The sequence below is a fragment of the Cyphomyrmex costatus genome, unplaced genomic scaffold, assembly GCF_001594065.2.
Source record: "Cyphomyrmex costatus isolate MS0001 unplaced genomic scaffold, Ccosl1.0 scaffold273, whole genome shotgun sequence".
Classification (NCBI taxonomy): Eukaryota; Metazoa; Arthropoda; class Insecta; order Hymenoptera; family Formicidae; genus Cyphomyrmex; species Cyphomyrmex costatus.
The window spans coordinates 789,697-808,410 of record NW_017276833.1 but is presented as its reverse complement, the minus strand read 5'-3'; the positions used below and the strand labels follow the sequence as shown (position 1 = coordinate 808,410).

At 36.7% G+C, this 18,714-nt stretch overlaps 1 protein-coding gene across 1 annotated transcript; it reads right to left on the bottom strand.

Annotated features, from left to right (window-relative positions):
* Positions 1-1,379: 1,379 nt before the first annotated feature.
* On the bottom strand, positions 1,380-18,318 carry sim (bHLH transcription factor single-minded). The gene is made up of 8 exons (XM_018540935.1): positions 18,144-18,318; positions 15,591-15,676; positions 15,306-15,395; positions 14,866-15,084; positions 11,296-11,510; positions 5,105-5,211; positions 2,308-2,781; positions 1,380-2,038 (listed from the first exon to the last, which is right to left on the bottom strand). The coding sequence occupies exons 1-8, from the start codon at positions 18,316-18,318 to the stop codon at positions 1,380-1,382; spliced, it is 2,025 nt and encodes a 674-aa protein (XP_018396437.1).
* Positions 18,319-18,714: the final 396 nt, after the last annotated feature.

Below are 18,714 nucleotides of genomic sequence, written 5' to 3'. Positions count from 1 at the left end.
TATTGTCCATCGCTGGCTACTACTTTTTCCCATCTCTCAGGCAATTTTCGAATTCCATCTCGAAAAAATGACTCGTCTTTGGAGGCGGTCATCTTTTGGAAAACGGACCGAACTAATTTGTACTCCAATTGTTTACAGATTACCTAGTGTTTGCAGGAAGAAACCTTTTTTACTAAAAATAATTAATTATATTCTTACATAAAAATACAAAAAATATTAATAAGTATAAATAAACTAGTTATGGATTCTTTTTGTTGAAAACAAATAAACAATCATAAATTAAAAGGCTATAAAGAGTCAACGCGGTTAACAGTGCGAAAATTATTTTAATCTTACAATTAACATGTAGAATGCCAGTCGAACGTTTCGGTCTGTGATTTAGAACATCTTCAACGACAACGCTATAATAAACGATACTTCATATACTCCGGGTAGAATGCAAATTGTAGAAACAATTATTGTTAACTGACAATATGTTCTTGTGCACCAACTAGAAGTGAATACATCATTGATATGTGGAACTGTGTATTATTTCAAAATATCGGAAATATGTCTGTGAAGAAACCGTTAACACAAAAAATCTATTAGAATCAAATTATTGTATTAATCTATATTGAATATTGTCCATAAATAATTACTAAAGAAAATTCTTTTGCACTCACCTGCTGGTAGACAAAAACATTATTTCTCACAAATTAAATTCAAAGTTTAATCGTACTAGATCGTGTGACTATAACATACGTGTCCGTATTCATCGGAAAGAAACGATGCAATGAGGAACCGTCAAAATAAAACGACAACAAAAAGAAAGACTAGGTCAAATTACTGTTGTCAATTTATTTAAAATATCCGCGTATGACCGATCAAGACCTGTGTCAGTTTTCAAATTCAGACCATTATTCTGAGATTTAATATACAGCATTTCAGAAATCAATCGCTTGTGGTAAAAATTTTCACAATCCATAATTCCCACATTATTCCGAATTAGGCCGAATCGTTTACTAATAATAAAAATTTCGTTTTAACATTCTACAAAATTATATTTTCGCAAAATCCATCCAGCGTCGTGGTATAGGCTCTTTTCTAATTCCTTTACCTTATCACACATTCTGATACTGTTTTTTTTTTTTTAATAATTACGAGTTACCTCTTAAGGTAGAGACACTTCGTTCCTCCATCTTCCAGAGTCGTTTGTAGGGCATGACGTGCGACCCAGCGGAGTTGTAGGATTCGCTATTTATCTGATGCCCAACGTAATGTTCTCCACTGCACTCTGACGTTGCACAATGACGCTGCTGTTGATGGTGACGATGCTGTCCACGTACGTCATCGTCGCATGCGACGTCGAAGTGCTACGCGCAGGGCACCTCGAATTGATGTCAGTGAACAAACTGATGATGCGTTTCGTACGGCTGATGATGCATTTCGTGAGGCTGATGAAGTGGCGGTGTGCCACCGCTCACCGGAGCCGTCTGATGCGTGTGCAGTTCCTGAGGAACAGTACTAGGACTGTATTGCTGAGAGTCAACAATAACGCTGGTGTAACCAGTCGACGAGGCCTCCAGATGATGGTGATGGGAATGTTTTACCGTCCCATTGCCGTTGCTGTGATGAGCCTGAGGATGACCTTGCTGGTAACCGTCGTGATGTTGAAGCGCCGCAGCATTATAGCTCTCATTGTTATTGAAACCGCAGTTTGGGTACATGATGACGCTGCCAGTCTCGTTCAACGTCGTTGACGATGTTGAGTCTGGCATAGGATGATGGTGATGATGCGAGTGATACCCTGACGGTAGCAGGCTCATGGAATTCGCCAAGTGAACATCGAGACCATCAACGCTACCGCAGGAACTTGAAGACGTCGAGTAAGGTCGCTTCTGTTGGCCGTTCTGAGGACTATGTTGTTGCCGTTGCTCAAGGGACGTCAAAGAGGATGCACCCTGATGCAGTAGGTGCTGGGGATGTTGTCGTTTCTGTTGATTAATAAGATGATCTTGCTGATGCTGCAGATGAGCGTTTACAGGGTCTTGATGGAGATCTTGAAAATTACAAAATAGGAAGTTAAAGTTGGACAGTAATTTTTTATTCATTGAAGGATAAAATATTAGTGGTAAAAAATAATTGTAAAAGAAAATTTTTCCTTTTTTTTTTTTACATTACAGAAAATGTATCGTTATATGTATACACATATGCGTCTATCTGACTGTATTATAAGCGGGTATTTATAAGATTATAAGTTAAGGGAATAACGATTGTCCCTTCTTTTTTTAAAAAAATTCCAAGATATAAATCAATTATAAAACTTACCACTGTACGGGTAAAACAAATCCGGGCTGTAGTAAGCGCTGTCCTCGTGGGCACCATTGATACCGTGCGACGCGTACGTCGACGGATAATGGCTATGATTTGTCGAACCCACCATGTACTCCGAATTAGGATACCCAGAACTATCTGCGTAATCAGTATCGGGTGGTTCTCTGGTTCTGCGGTAAGAAGGCGGACTTGGGCTGTGATTGTCCAGGTCATTCGTACCAGTGACGGGCGTCGACACGGGAGCGCTTGGCGGATTTCCCGGACTCGAACAGGATGACTTTTGTTCGCAGTTCAGGATCAAGCCCGTATTCTCGGTGGCCGTCAACACATAGTTCACGGATACGATGCAGTGAGGACGCGAACTTCGTGAATTGTGCACGATAGTCACGTATGACTGCATCCATACCCAACCGCCAGTTTTTGTGAGAAACCTGTAGTACCTCGTTGTCACTTGACCCTTCCTCAGCACTGTCAACAGAGTAATGACGTCCATCAACATTAACAATTAATTAATGTCGCACTTGATGTAAAATGTTATGATCTATAGTTTTAAATTTACATTCACATTTTACATTAATGGATAGTAAATTAACAAAATTTAGCGAGAATGATGTACGAGAGAAAATGCTGATTGTTCTGTGAATTGTACTATCGAATAGTCAGGGACAACGATCAAAATCAGATGTTATCGCGTTAGTTTGATGCTATTATTTCTGATAATAGCGCTCTAGAAGTGAGCGATAATGAAAACTATCTGAGAGTCGAAAGAAAAAATTTTAATAATTCAAGAAGAATTGTTTCTCATTTGCGATTTCTCGAGAAAATCTTGCCGATTCATGGCGCAGCCGCCATTACGCGCAATTACAACAAAAATTCGAGAAGTACGATATTTGCGACGTCGCGCAATCCTCAGGCGCAGACATTAGCGGCATTATGTCAGACTCCCTTCGAGTCGCGCTCGTGAAACTGCGAGTCTGTTCAAACAGTGATAGCAGTAACAGCCTCCTACCTCGCTCACATCTCTCACTAAACCTCCCTTCCCTCTATTCGCGCACCGCTCTTATCGTCATTCTCACTCCCTCTTCTCTCTCTCTCTCTCTCTCTCTCTCTCTCTTCGCGCATATAGACGCGCATCCAGCAGCCGCCTCTTTTCGTCGACGTGCTGTGCGGCAGCGTTGTTCAATCAATAATGTACACCCTAGATGCACCACGTGTGCACATACTTAGAATAAGCGCGCATGATACCGCTCCGTGGAAAGAACAAAAAAAATGAGGAAGAATGGAAATATACGATATAGTTGCCAGTGCGCGAATAGCACGTTAGATCAAAGGATGTTTCGTAAGGGCGTCGAGTTGAGTTAAGCAGCGTCAGCGACTTTTGGATCACAAAGAGCTTATCCTCATGGATGTATTGTGCCGACGTCGTTTGAGAGGATCTGCAACGGACCGTCGGTCAACGGAGAAACTATCGAAGGAAAATATTTTCGAGCGTTTGTGTTTCCGGCGATATATTATTCAGACAGAAATAGGTAACCTTTAAATCGTGAAAACACACGAGCGAAAATGTAAAAGCACAATCCACTAAAAGCAGAGAGATGCTGCGACTGTTAATCGCGCGTATTACACACGAAAGGAAAAATCGATGAAATATTTTCTATTAATAAATGCGTCTCCGAAAAACCTATTTTAATATAAACTAAATAAGTATTGCATAAAGAAAAATATTATTCTACTGCTAACAAAAGTGATTATCCAATTTATGTTTTTGTAAGTAACGATTAATTATCTTCAACAAAGAACATTTTCTTGATAATAGAATTAAGATATATTGATTACAAATTTATTATGTATATGTATATACATAAAAACTCATTATATATTCAAAACAAAGATTAATTATTATTTAAAAAAATATAAAATTTTGTCGAGAAGAAGCGTGTATCTCTATAAACTGTACGGACGATGGGGGCTAGGGGAGTTAGGTATGTTACTAAGGGGGTTGGAATCGCTTCGCGTGGATAATCAAAACATGTGCAAAATAGTAATTAATATTGTATATACAGCAGAAGTAAGACGTTATTTTTGAAACTTTCTTTTGTTCATAACTTTTTAACGAAGGGCGAGCGACGGCTAAAAACCTATTGGAGGTTACTCAGGGTCATGTCCTTGACAACATATGTCAAGGTCAAGGTCATGGGGGGGGGTCCCCTAATCTAGACATTTTCCGTGAAATCATATCTTCGTTCACAACAACATAAATTATATTAATTATAATATTTCTAGGTCTGTTTTTGTTTCTGCACTGAATTCTCTTTCTCGCTTTCATGAAATGTCAAATATAAAGTATATATATATATATATATATATACTGAAACCATCAAAACTAAACAGATACGAAGATACTAAGAACGACAGAAATTAAGATCTTGAGATCTTATGTTGAGATCTTATGACGCTAGTAGACGTCACTCTGTGTGACAGAATACACAACGACGTAATATAAAGATGCGAGACCTTAGACATGGCACGATGGATTAAAAGGAAACGAGAGTGGACAGGATGAGCAACGAACGGTTGCCAATAATAGCGAAAAACAAAAATCCACAAATTAGGAGATCTCCGAGGCTACCTAAATGTTGGATGAACTCGTGTATAAGATGTCGACATCTCAAGATCAAGGCTATGAAGAGGCATAGAAATGGAGAATTTAAGACCTGCCTTAAATTATAAGAGAAAGAAAAACGAAAACAGACCTAATATTACATTTAATAGTACATAATGAAATACTTACAAACATGATGAGCGTGTCGTAGCTGCAGAATGTCACATGCGTGCACATAGTGGTACAACGTTTTCTCAATTAGATCTGGTGGTTCGTAGCCTGTTAGTGGAGTTACTCTGTAACAATCATAGACTTATAAGATAGACGGAGCGTTCATACGTGAAAAGTTGAAGACAACATTGAAGAACAGCTCTACTCCAGACATAGTTGTGTTTCTCTCGTTCACAGTGAGCGGTGGAGAACCAATCAGCTCGAGCGTATTGCGTAATGTCACAACTTTTGGTTCGTGTGTTGAGAGGTTATAAATTCGAGTGTGTGTGTTTTTCAAAGATATAATATTTTTTTAATTATTATTCGAAAATAGAAATACAGCAACAGTTTACGCTGAAGGTTAATTTTTTGAAAATATATAAATTAAAATAAATTCTATAGAAATATATATCAAATGACCTACTCGGAGGTGTATAATTTTTACTGTCTTGTATGAGAAAATAAAGATTCGTAATAATAATAAGTAATAACCATTTAATTGTAAATGCAGCAAGACCGCACCATTATAAAATTGCAATTTTTGTAAATTAATCAATAATCCGCTGCAATCCGCCGAAGCTCTCGCTCTCATGTCAGTCAACTTAATACTCTCGGTCTCGGATATCTATCTTCGTTGCTCTCGGCTACTCTCCGACCTGCCGCGACGACCAATCAATTCATTACTAGAAAAGAAGTGAACTACTCCGCGACTATTTCTCTCTCTTTCTATCAAGTCTTCAGTTTCTCTCGTATGAACGCTCCGTCTATCTTATAAGTCTATGGTAACAATACAGAAGAGGTTATACCATACAGACAGTGGCGTAGCCAAGAGGGGGGCTGTGGAGACTGCAGCCTCCCCCTCTCGAAATTCTGAATAATTTTATAATAATGTGTAAAAAATTGTTGAGATGTAAATATCAATTTGTTTTGAGAAAGGAAATTAAATCCTTTTGGGATAGTGTTCTCATATTTAGTTGCAAAAATATCATTTATTATGTATTAAAAATATATCTGTTGATTTTCCTTTGTATTTGATACGTAAACAAAAATTCGATAAATTACACGGAAAAAAAATGTTGCTGCTAGTACAACCGCAAAAAGTAACATTGGGAGAATGGTAGCACTTCAACTCGCGAAATCTCAGCCGGATATTAATATTTATTATTCAAATTTTTACACTATAATCTTTGATATATTCTGTGACTTGTAAAACTATTCCGAAATTTTCGAAGCACTTTACAACAAAATGCCGGATTTTTAATAATATTTTGTCGAGTTTAGTGAATTTTTTTCAAACGTTAAAGTTGTGTTACAAATTTTCAAATTCAAAGTTATATCCAATTAAAATTAATACTACATTGTAGTTGTATATTTGAAGAAGTTTTTTGGAAAGTTTTAGATATTTAAATGTAATAGTAAAAACATTATGACAATTTATATGCAGTGTCAGCGAAATGTTTGACGCAACATTGCAACGACATGCATATAAATTATCATAACTTTTTTTGCTATTGAATCCAAAGATCTGAAATTTTCTAGAAAACTTTATCAAATTAAATTAAAAAAATTTTAAATTAAAAAAGTATACAAAAAAATTAAAAACACAAAAATACAAAAAAACCTCTGCAATAATCATAATGATACGGTGTAGAGGCTTAAGTTTATTATGGCAACCAATGTGATCAAATTATTGTACAAAATGTTATATAAATCAATATTAATTTTTATTTAACGTTTTAAACGAAACTTTTTTTTGTTTATGCTTACCAAACGCATTACTAGTATAAAAAAAGAACATAAAAAAAGAATTGATTTCTACAGATTCCCCCGAAACATTTTTCTCGCTATGTTACTGCATACAAATACCGTATATCTTTCGTTACATTAAAAAAGCTTAATATTTTTCCACTGAAAAGAATTTTCTTTACAGAGTTTATTTAATCTTATTTTATTTAAAGAGAATCATTAGAATCTCTTTTCTAAAAAGTTTATTTTTATTTAATTTTTGTATTTTGTTTTTAATTTTCCTTTTCGTTTTCATTGTAAAAAAAAAAAGCCGCGTATATTGTGCAAAAAAGCACGCAGTTATTCACTGTGTAACCCGCAACAGCCGACATTAGTCGTGCAGCGTTCCAACGCGGAGGTACGATCCAAAAAGCTACAGAGATAGGTCCCTCGATCGCTTTCCGCGGATCGGGCTTGTTTTCGTCGGGATTTACGGTGCGAACGTCGCGAGTTTGCACAATCCGCGCGAGCCGATTCCGATCGACGGTATGTATAAAATTTCATCGCGCTTCTATCCGTGCTATATTTATCCTACGTCACGTGTTCGTTCCCAGTGCAAGCGAGCGGGTGTGTAGGGTTCGTCGGAACCGCCGCACCGCGCCGGTGGTGGATATTTATTTGCCGCGGATGGAGAGGAAAAAAAAAAAGAGGATACGCGGCAGCGCGGTAACACGAAACTGATTTTAATGGCCGTATCCCTCTCGACCGGGAGCACCGCGCGGGCCCTCCATCGAAATATTAATAGCGCAATACGACACCCAACTATAATTACATTGGAAATAAATAATCCACTGTATCCCGGTGCTCGAGTCAACACCGCTCGCTTCCTTCAGCAACGTGAGGTGATCTCGCCCCAGAAAAAAAGATTTATTTAAGAAATAATTTTTTTGCTCTGACTTTTATACTATATAAACATTACGTATGAACCTAAATATAATAATGCATGTGTAATAATTTGCATCGCCAAAGGACCCCGCACGTTTCTTATGGGAAAGTACTTTCGGTCAAAATGGCTGAAAATTTAGTACGTTGTAATTTATGGTGTCCTGATGAAAAGTCTCAATGGGCACGTGGTCCTAAAATCAACAGGTTCTGAGATATTGGAGCTCAAAGGCGACATCGGCCTCATATCGATTATTATGAAAAGTAACTACGTTGCCTTCTAATATACATTATAAATATTTTATTGGTATATAAAAAACATGTTTTTACTTTCCACAAGGTTTAATAACAATAGAATCGAGTGCTTATTTATTATTATTTGTAGATCGTCGAAAACAACAATATGCCGAAACCGAATGAAAACGGAAACAAAAGATTAACAGTCGAACACAAAACAAACCTTTAACAACCCTACGTTAACAATTCTCGTTTGACATAGATACATGTATCCCTCATACGCTGAACCTCTTAATGAACTTTTTACTTTGATATTGTATAGATGTGTTGTGTGCGTTATGAAGATAATAAATATATATTCTAGACAATAAAAACATGTTTTTTTATATACCAATGAAATATTTATACTGTATATTAGAAGGCAACGTAGCAATATGTTACTTTTTATGGTAAAAGTGCATAAAAAGGGAGGCCAGCGTTATGACCTTGACCTTGACATATGTTGTCAAGGTCATAACCCTGAGTGACCTCCAACAAGTTTTAGCCGTCGCTCGCTATTCGTTAAGAAGTTATTAACAAAAAAAGATGGTAATTAATTTACTTTAGGGGACCCAGCTCCGATGACCTTGACCTTGACATATGTTGTCAAGGTCATAATTCTGAGTAACTTTGCCTTAACTAGGTGGCGGACTCTTATAATTTTTGAGATATTCAGACTCAATAGTCTGAACTATTGTATACTATCAATGGTTAATACTATTATTATGCGGGGGGGGGGCTCTACTACTGTTAAAAATAACCTAACCCAACCCATTTAGTGGTGTGAGGTAGCTCTCGCTTCGTGTAGTAAGTCGAATTCCATGCACAACAGTACAGGCAAGTGACTTTGTATGCGAACATACTTCTATGGTTGTACTATTGCGCATGAATTTTGACTTTATACGCGTAGCGACAGCTACCATACACCCAGGAAGTAAGATATAAGGAGACTCCACTCTGTAAAGTAAAAGTGGACCCATTTTAGGTTTCGAGTTCAGTTTCCGATTCTGATGAGTGCGAGTAAGAGAAATGATTATTTCTCTTACTCGCACTCATTATGCGCAGCACTACTAAATTTACGAGCGCTGCGAATGTCGAGAATCGGAAACTGAACTCGAAACCTAAAATGGGTCCATATTTTGTAGACTGGCGAGATTGAATGGAGTCTCTTTATATCTTCCTTCATGCATACACTATTAAATGGGTTGGGTTAGGTTATTTTTAACAGTAGTGGAGCCCCTCGCAGGGCGGGCGGAACCTACTGCATTCACGCGAAGCGACTTTCACCCCACCTCTTCCTCTGCGAAGGAGCTCGCAACTTCCATGTCACCCACGAAGTAAGAGAGAAGGAGACCGAACTTAATAGAACGCAAGCTGAAAAAGTGGTCCTGATTCGTGACCCCTAATTGGGAGGGAGTCCGCTGAAAGGAATGGATTCTTATGGTTGGGCGCCATTTGCAATTAACCTTACCCGAACAGTCCGGCCTTGCATTCACGAAGTAAGAGCGTGCTTGTAATATACGGAGAGGTTAAAACTAAGAGTTCCAAAAAATTAAAAAAGGTAAAGATTTATAAGAATTAATAGTGAATTCGATCACTTGCACTACGTTAGATTAGTAGGTACTAAAAGCTACTGTGCATGAAATTAGCAGAGTTAAAGCATATAAATAATTTAAACGATTAAATATTCAATAATATAATATAATATAATATTCATTTTAATATTAAATATTCAATATTTCACCTTTTTTAATTTTTTGGAACTCTTAACCTCTCCCACGATCTCTTTACTTCGTGACCTCTCCGTATAATGCAAGCAATGGATCAGGCCGGACTGTTCGGGTAAGGTTAGTTGCAAATGGCGCCCAACCATAAGAATCCATTCCTTTCAGCGGACTTCCTCCCAATTAGGGGTCACGGACTAGGACCATTTACGTTTCACAGAGTTCGATCTCCTTCTCTCTTACTTTGTGGTATGAATACAGTAGATTCCGCCCCCCCCCCCTGCGGGGGGCTCCACTACTGCTAAAAATAACCTAACCCAACCCATAATATTTTGTGTGAGAATAAATTAGTCGTCAAATAGGAGAGAATAAGGGAAAACATCGCGAATTCTAAGGAAAAAGTTGAATAAAGCCAATGATTATTTATCAATTATTTTCCTATTTCAAAATATTACTCCACAACACCAAATCAGTTTTGTTTTTTATATATTTAAAATTAAATTAATTATATACAAATATTAATTAGTGTAGTTTAAAAAATCAATATCCTTTGAATATATAAAGATTTCTATAACTCATAAATAATCGTTGACTTTATTTAACTTTTTTTTCCTTAATCACATTCGCAATTCTACTCTCCTTTACATCAAATTCATTGAAAACATGTAATTGTATTAAATCGTAGGTACTTTTTGTGGTCACGTATTATAGTGCAGCATTGAGTAGTATTATCCACTTTATAATAATTTTTTTTTTATCATACATTTGCTAATAGTGTCTATATGAAAAAGATTTATAATTTATAACAAATATTATTTGGACCGTGAGAGTTTTTAAACTAAATACCAATGAGAATAAGCCATTTACGATCAAGCTAGATCTTGAATGCTTCTAATATAATTTCGGCGTGCATTTAAGGATCTACATACGTAGTATATAAATTCGCACGAAATTATATTAGAAGCATTCAAGATCTAGTTTGATCGTAAATGGCTTATTCATCGGTATTTAGTTTATAATTTATAAATTTAACGTAATATATTCTATGTAAATGTAATCTCAAAAAAACACAACTCTGAGATTACATTTACATGGAATATTTATGTATTTCATGTATTAAATATAGTTTATATCAAGTTTACACAAATCTTTTTCCTGTAGATAATATATAAGCTTATAGTAAAGGATAACCCATTTTGGGAATTCACAAAAATATTATACAGAGTGTTCCAGAACAACCGCGAAAAATTACATGTGCAGGTAGAGCGGATTTAACTATTGCGAAAATTGTAAAATGGTAGGGGACTTTTCTTCTCAGTTTAGTCCATTTTACCTCTTTGCGAGAAAACTTTTCATTACTTTTCATACACCCTGTATATTACATATATAAAAGAAGATATAAAAAAACAACTTTATTGATAAAATTGACACAAGAAATTTGATAAACCTTTATAGAAAGATATTGAAAGAAAATTATATATATCTGTATCGTCAAATTTTTACCTTGCATCGAGGAATATGAGCTTCAGATCGAGTGACGCTCTGAACATGAACATGTTGTGGTTCAATTTAATTTCGGTTATGGAGCTTGTAGGCAGTGAATGACCGACGGCCATTAGACCGACATTACGGATGCCCCCCCGTGCAACCCCGTCCTCGTATTCGGATCCAATGGGAATCTCCACAATACACTTTAAATACCCAGAACAGTGTATAACCTGAAACATCAAAATGATCACCAATGTATACCAACTAATATACCAATATACCAACCAACGTACCAATGTATATTACTAATTTATTTTTCCTCACGCGTGCACGTAATGTGCCCTATACCGCAACGCTTTTGCGTGCGGGAAATAGCCAATAACTCAAGCCGTTGAGTTATTTCTCTAATCCCACTCTTCTGCGCAAAAGCGTTGCGGTCTCGGTTGAGGTATAGGGCACATTATGACGAGCACTCAAAGGCTGCATTCGGGCAGCGCGCTATTAGCGCCATTTGTGTGGTACGTCCTTGTCTCACATCTAATGGACGACGAAGATAAAATGAAACAAATAACGCTAATAGCGTCTCCCCGAATCTAGCCATAATGAAAAGTTCTATGTGGAACGAGTGGGGGTTTATTTCTTTATAGCGCAAAGCGGGCGCGCATGCGCACTGGCTTCGCTCGTGCGCTTGCGCACGTCGCGCAATAAACAACTGACCCCCACTCGTTACACAATGTACTATTTTGCCATCGCTTTTGTGTAGATAAAGCGGATTAAACTGTCAAAAGGTCCTCTATCACTTTGCAATTTTCGTAGTGGTTAACGAGATATGATTTTTCAAATATGAGCAAATAAACGTGTTCGGTCGACCCACCGATTGCTTGGCGCGTAGTTCATGGGGAGTAGGGATGATCTACTAGCAAGCGTGCCGTCCAATAAGACTCGCGTCGATGTACGTGGAGTGTCTGGGCAAAATTGAAATCGGAATAAGACGTTCTCAAGGGCTTAAAATTTTCGTTTTTATATGTAGTTTAAGGAAAAACGTGGTGTTTAAAAAAATTCAAAGCGGCTGCTCCAATATGGCGGTTAGAATGAATAAAAAACTTATGGAAATTATTGAAAGCATTTATTTCATTGATATTTTTGCTTAAAATGATTGATATCTCTCGGAATATTAACCTTTTTTTCTGGAACATGCCGTATAGTCTCGTATATTCTTATTGCATAAAATCAGAAGTAACCTCTTAAAAATTTTCCGAGAGTGGGATCTAACTTTAAACAGTGAAATCTCATTATTAAAGATTGACAATTGAGCCACTCTTTTTCAACATTGTGGCTCAATTGTTATTCTGTCACTCTTTATGGAATTAAATTTTCCTTGTTTTTCTTTTCATGCCATCCATTTCGATAGATACTCTTAGAATGCATAAAGCGTTGGTGCATACTCGTGGTTTGAGATACATTCGCGACGTTATTCTTGGGCCGAGTGTATAAAGTATGACACTCAAGCGATTCCCTCACGCGTCGCGGTTGAAGTACGGACACTTGCGTGGAACAACGGCAAATTAACAATTCTTGCTTAATTGAATGACTGATGTGACGCGAAAAAAGATTCGCTGAACGTCACGCTCCGGTTTCGAGTACAGGGCGAATTTGTGAAGCAAATAAGCCCCTTATTATGCCCGCATTGCATACATCACCTCGTATGCAATCCTAGTGCATCGGCGCGCATTGTGACGCAAAAAGGACTCGAAGGGAGTTAAACAAGAGCAGAGTTTGACACTACAGTGTTTGCTCTGTCATCTACTCATAATCTCACATCGGTAGCGGATTCACGCGCACGCGCGTGTTTGGTTGAATGAACAAAGCAAGCTAAAGCGTGCGAACACGATGCATTTTGCTTGTTGAATTGCTTGCATAGATTGATTGTTCGTGCTGGCGATCTTGCTGATTGTTAAGCTGGAAATTATGTTATAATTGTAAGTGTCAATTAGGATGAAGCGTTAGGTCATTTCATGAGCGTCTTTTTGTACCAAGTATCGTTCTGAAAAAATTATTTTTTGCATTTTTTTATGTGCTTAATACAGTTATAAAATTCATTATTTAATAGCGTGATACAAAACAAAATTCCCAAAAATAGATCTCATTTACAGCCGGTTTATATATAGGTGTTACCCCTTAAATGACGCAAAGTGTGTTAAAAAGGTATCAATTTTTGCTAAAAAAAATATAAGTAAAAGATATAATATTTTCATTTTGTGGATTTTGACTTCCCGAATACATTACAATTATTAAAAAGTTTGTGGAGTTTGGGGAATACCTCGAAATTTAAGCAAGAGATCCTAAGGTCTTTGCAGGTGCGTGGTAAAACATTTCTAAATTTTTGCTGCAATATTGCAGAAAAGATCTGTACTGTACAAGAATTGCCTTGAATTAATAGTAATGTTCCCCCTCCCCCTCTCAAATTTATCAAGAAGCTTTAGCAGTCTTAAAAGCGCCACTGCTTTGAAGACAAACAAGATGCGGATAAGTTGTATCAGGGATGAACGAATCTTTATAATGTCTTTCTTAAGACTTATCAATATTATCCTCTGATAAGTACTCGGAACAAATTCTCACTCGAATTTCACGCAATTGTTAATCTGATCATTTTCGTTCACGCGTCGACAAAAGAAAAGCCAACTACAATCCGTCTTTGTGCATGTAAGTACCATATAGGGATAAATTCACCCTAGCCCCAAGGTTCTCTCGGTTGATCTAACAGCTCGTAGGGGTTGCATTCATGACTGTGCTTGACACCATTGGGGATCTTTATGCGCGATTTCGTCGAGGGTTAACGTCATCGTGGTACTGTGATCTGAACGAGCTATTTGTCAAACATTTTCCTCTGCGAGGATTGCTTTCCTCGGTTAGCAAGTGTAAGGTACATCACGCAGGTCCCTTTACCTCCTCTTGTCACTTCCCTTCGTCTCAGAACAATAGCATCGTCCCGTTATTGCTCGAGCATATGTCGAAAGTTTAACGATACACGGGGGAAGTTAATGCGGACAGTTTTACTCGATTTCGGAAAATTAAGGCGTCACCGTTCATAAATCGGGATTAATGTCTATATGCGATTTTAGCATTTGCACGATGGATTGCATAAATCTGATTAATAGTTTCAGTAATATAACTTATGGATTGAAATTGATTCTTATTTCATGTATATGTCATCGCGTAAAGGAGGCACGGTAGTGTCGTTGCGCCGAGACACTACCGTGTCTCCAGATTTATAGCTTGTTTGAGAGTAATGAAAGAAAAATTATTTTTATTACATCTCGACTTTATCTTTTAAATGTATACATTATTATAGTATATCGCGTTATAGTATAATGATATACTATAATAATATGACATATTATTTGACATATTAATACATTAACGTTATATTTAAAACAGCTCTTTTCAAATTAATTCAATAATTAAGGACTTGTGAACAATATCAAAACTTTGCATTATATGATTATAGATATAATCGAGATGCAATAAAAATAATTTTTCTTGATTTTCTTTTTTTGAGTACCTTCTACTCCCCTTTTTATTTACCTTATATCCTTCCGTAACGAGGCCTGCGTTCCTTTTCGCCAAGATGCACTTCATCCTGAGGAGAAAGGCACGTTCCAGCTCGATTTCACCTCGCGAATTCGGTGGCGGAAAGATGAAACCCGCTACATCCGCCGGACCCGGAAGATTCAGCACGGAATGCATCTCGTTGCGATCTTCTGGATAAATGTACTCGAATATGCTGTTTCCCGTTAATTCCACCTGCACATACGAATAATTTCCGTCAATAGTTGTCGGATTAACGCGGACTTTCTTTATCTGGTATAGCAACGTAACATGCACATTATGTAATAATATACGATACACGTAATAATATGCAATTTTGCGCGAAAAAGATTTAATCGAAAATATTACATTTTTTTTTTTTTAATTGCCAAAACTGAATTATTAATTAATTAAATAAATGAGAGGATATCTCCCACCTGCGACAAACCTAAATGTACGCTAGCAGTCTCGCTTATGTACATAATTTTCCCATCCGGTGCCACGACGAAAATGAAGCCGTCCAGTGTCTGAAATTAGAAATAGTTCGTTATCACGGAGTTCATTTATCTTTCGTACACGGATTTAATAAGTAAGCCTCGTTTTCAAGCCATTAAATTATCTAATTTTCAGAAGAAAATTTTATACCCGCAAATATCTAATTATTATTAATAACTAGATATCTGCGTTATGAATTGGTGACAGGATGAATGACAATCACTCACTTGTAAAAGATGCGAACCGAGTTCCTTAATGGTGGTCTCTAAGGGATTGTTGGGTGGTGGCGCAGCACCCCATTCGTCTCCTAGACCTGAAAAATTGACAGCAAATGATGATATTAAAATACGGTATTAAAAACAAGCAACAATATAAAAGATGACATTAGTTGCTTTCCATTTACACACAAGTGAAACTTGTGAGTCTGAAGTGAGCTGAGTATAAAATACTCAGATTAATGACGTCATTACTTGCTTACTTTGGTAAAATTAACAAATAACAACACAGGTTTATAACCTCACTTTTAAAGTGAGTCTACGAGACTCAATAAAGCACACGGTCTCGATCTTGTGCAGTTTGTAGATAAATAAACTGAGTTGAATCTCACTTCTCAGAATGCAAAAGGAACGCGCATTCAACTGAGTTATGACGTCACAAGTGAGAATTATTTGAGAATCGGAGTAAATGGAAAGCAACTAATGTTAATGTATATCAAATTATTCCATAAATTTAAAAAAAGAGAAACGTTTCGACTTTTACATAAGTCCTTTTCAATCTCGTCAATATAATATATACATTAATATATAAATTGTAACATTAAACGGAAATAATATGGTAAATCAGTCAAATTATTGTCCATCAAGTCAGAAGTAAAAAGTAAGAAAATTGTTTCGCAAGCCGACTCAAGAAAATTATCTGTATCGCAATTCTAAATAAAACATTAATGCTTATTAAGAAATATCATAAATTGAATAATTTAAATCAAAACTGAAAATATATATTAAAATTACGGCAATTAGATGCTATGTGCAATTTTCTTCTTTCGAGTGAAACAACACGAACCAAATGCGTTATCCAAACTGCAGTAATTGAAGCGTTGAAAACCGCAAATCAGTCCATGCTCTTTTTTATTTTTCACCGATTGGTGTAGGGCTGGTTACTCACGAATCTAGCAACCGGATTCTTACGCGCAAAGGGCAAATAGTATCGGATGAGATGGATGTGATTGCGCACTTAATGCATTGTTAGTCCCTAGCGCTTTGTAAGCAAAGCATGGGGGCCGTTATAGTGTTACAATGGCCTCCCCAGTTCGATTCCCCCTCTCACGACATCGGCGAATTGAATTTCAAGTGGCTGCATCCCTCTAGAACGCCGTCTTTATTCTCGGAGAAAAAGAGACACGGCGCGGCGTCCTCACGGCGATGCTTTTAAGGGCGCTTCCTCGCACGCTTTGTCGAAAAGCGAGCGTGAAATTTCTCGAGAGGCCGATCGTCGTCGATTATTATATCACAAAATTAAAATATCCCTTACAATCCAAAGCAACCGTTAGAAGTAAATTAATGTTAATCGATTAAAATAGGGAAGTGTAATGTCGATTTATTAATTGTATTATGATGACGATTTCTGCAACAAAGATATTCAATAATAATGTCGATATTGTTCGTTAAATAAATCCATTTCTAACGGTCCTTTACATTCTAACTTATACTTCACGCACGTTATATTGAATTTCAATGATGTAAAATTTTTGATGCAGTGTGACGATAGCAAAGGACTTTGAATCAAGGCTGTTTCTCTCCTTGAGATGGATTGAGCTGTCTGTCAACCGCACGCCATTGTGCATTGATATAACAATAATAAAGATCGTAAAATCTGACACGTGTCGTGTATTGAAACAGCACGATCGACAATTCTTCCAAGGAATGTGTTGATAATCAAACTTGAAGAAAATATGTTCCAGAACACGATGTTTGAAACGTCGCACTTGAATATGAACACGTGACATGTGACACGAGGTACTCATACTCTTGAAATTTATCAAGTATGAGAGCGAATTTAATTTATCATTTTAAATTATAGATTTTAACTTCTTCGAACTCTAACGCGTATTTTTATGCGTTTCGATTATTCGAAAGACATTTTTAATTTGCTCCCTCTCTTGCTTTTCTCTTGATATTTCATTTGTCTCAAATAGTATTTCAGAAAAATGGAATAAAAAAACTTCATTAGTAACCCAGACAGTACAAAACATCCATTGGAGAGACATCCAGATTTGGTTTCAATCTGGTCCAAACGTCCATGGATTTACAATAGTACAAATGTTTTAAAAAATGTATATTATTCAACGTGCAAAGTATGTTTACATTTGAACATTAAAAAAATTTTTTCATTTCTTCACCGAAAAAATTGTATTCTAGATTTCAGTATATCCGACTAAATTACAGAATGTTTTCTACTAAAATATAAGCGCCAAGTATATATTATAAATATTAGAGGATTTTTCTCTAATATAATAAGATATTCTAATTATTTTAAATATTCCTTTATTGTGGAGAGTAGAATATATTTCAATCTTTACACAAACACACACGCACGAACGCACATACATGTATGTATGTATGTATATGAATCTATTTATATATGATTCTGCATTTTAATTTTCTAAATTTTAAATGTTTTAGAATATTCTCAATTAAAGAACAGCTTTAAACGGAATTATTCTCAAATACAGAATACGATTTTTTTTCGGTGAAGATTTATCAAATAGGCATATTCGTTACCATGAGGAAAGACGGCTCTCATCTTGAGATAACTGGTAGTTAGCCTGATAATGCTAGCCTTGTCCAGTTGTGTAGTAATGGCACCTGGAAGCGGTAGCAGCTTTCCCAGCTCAAAAAATTCCTGATTCTCCTTAACGCGACGCGATCGCGCTGCGTTTTTGCTCTTCTCTTTCATCTCGATTTCTTGAAGACCACCTGACGTGGTGGAACTAGCGATGCCGTTCGAATTGTTGTTATGATGATGCGGGCTCAAATCCAGTGTGTCCGAGGAAGAGTTGCTGTCTGCAAAAAAATAGTTTTGTTAAAAATTCGTATACACATATTGTAATATAACAGGGTGTCCGATCAGACCTTTCTTGCCGCATACAGGAAGGTAGATGGGATCGAAATAAAAATAAAAGTCCTTTACCGTTTAGCGAAATTCGTAATAATAATCGAGATATTAATATTTGCATTTGTACTAATGAGAGCGCTCCGATAGGAACGCTCTGGCCGCTCGAGGTATAGCCCGGCCCAATTTGTCAAACGTTGATTGCGCCGACAGCGCATTGGAGAGGTAGGAGGGAAAACG

What these genes read in the sequence shown, in the direction of transcription:
- sim (XM_018540935.1), bottom strand. Translation starts at nt 18,318, where the DNA reads ATGAAAGAGAAGAGCAAAAACGCAGCGCGATCGCGTCGCGTTAAGGAG. An exon ending in TACATTTAGGTTTGTCGCAG is followed by an intron (nt 15,085 to 15,305) that starts GTGGGAGATATC and finishes TCGTATGTGCAG; the next exon opens with GTGGAATTAACGGGAAACAG. An exon ending in ACGACACGCTCATCATGTTT is followed by an intron (nt 2,782 to 5,104) that starts GTAAGTATTTCA and finishes CTCTGTTGACAG; the next exon opens with TGCTGAGGAAGGGTCAAGTG.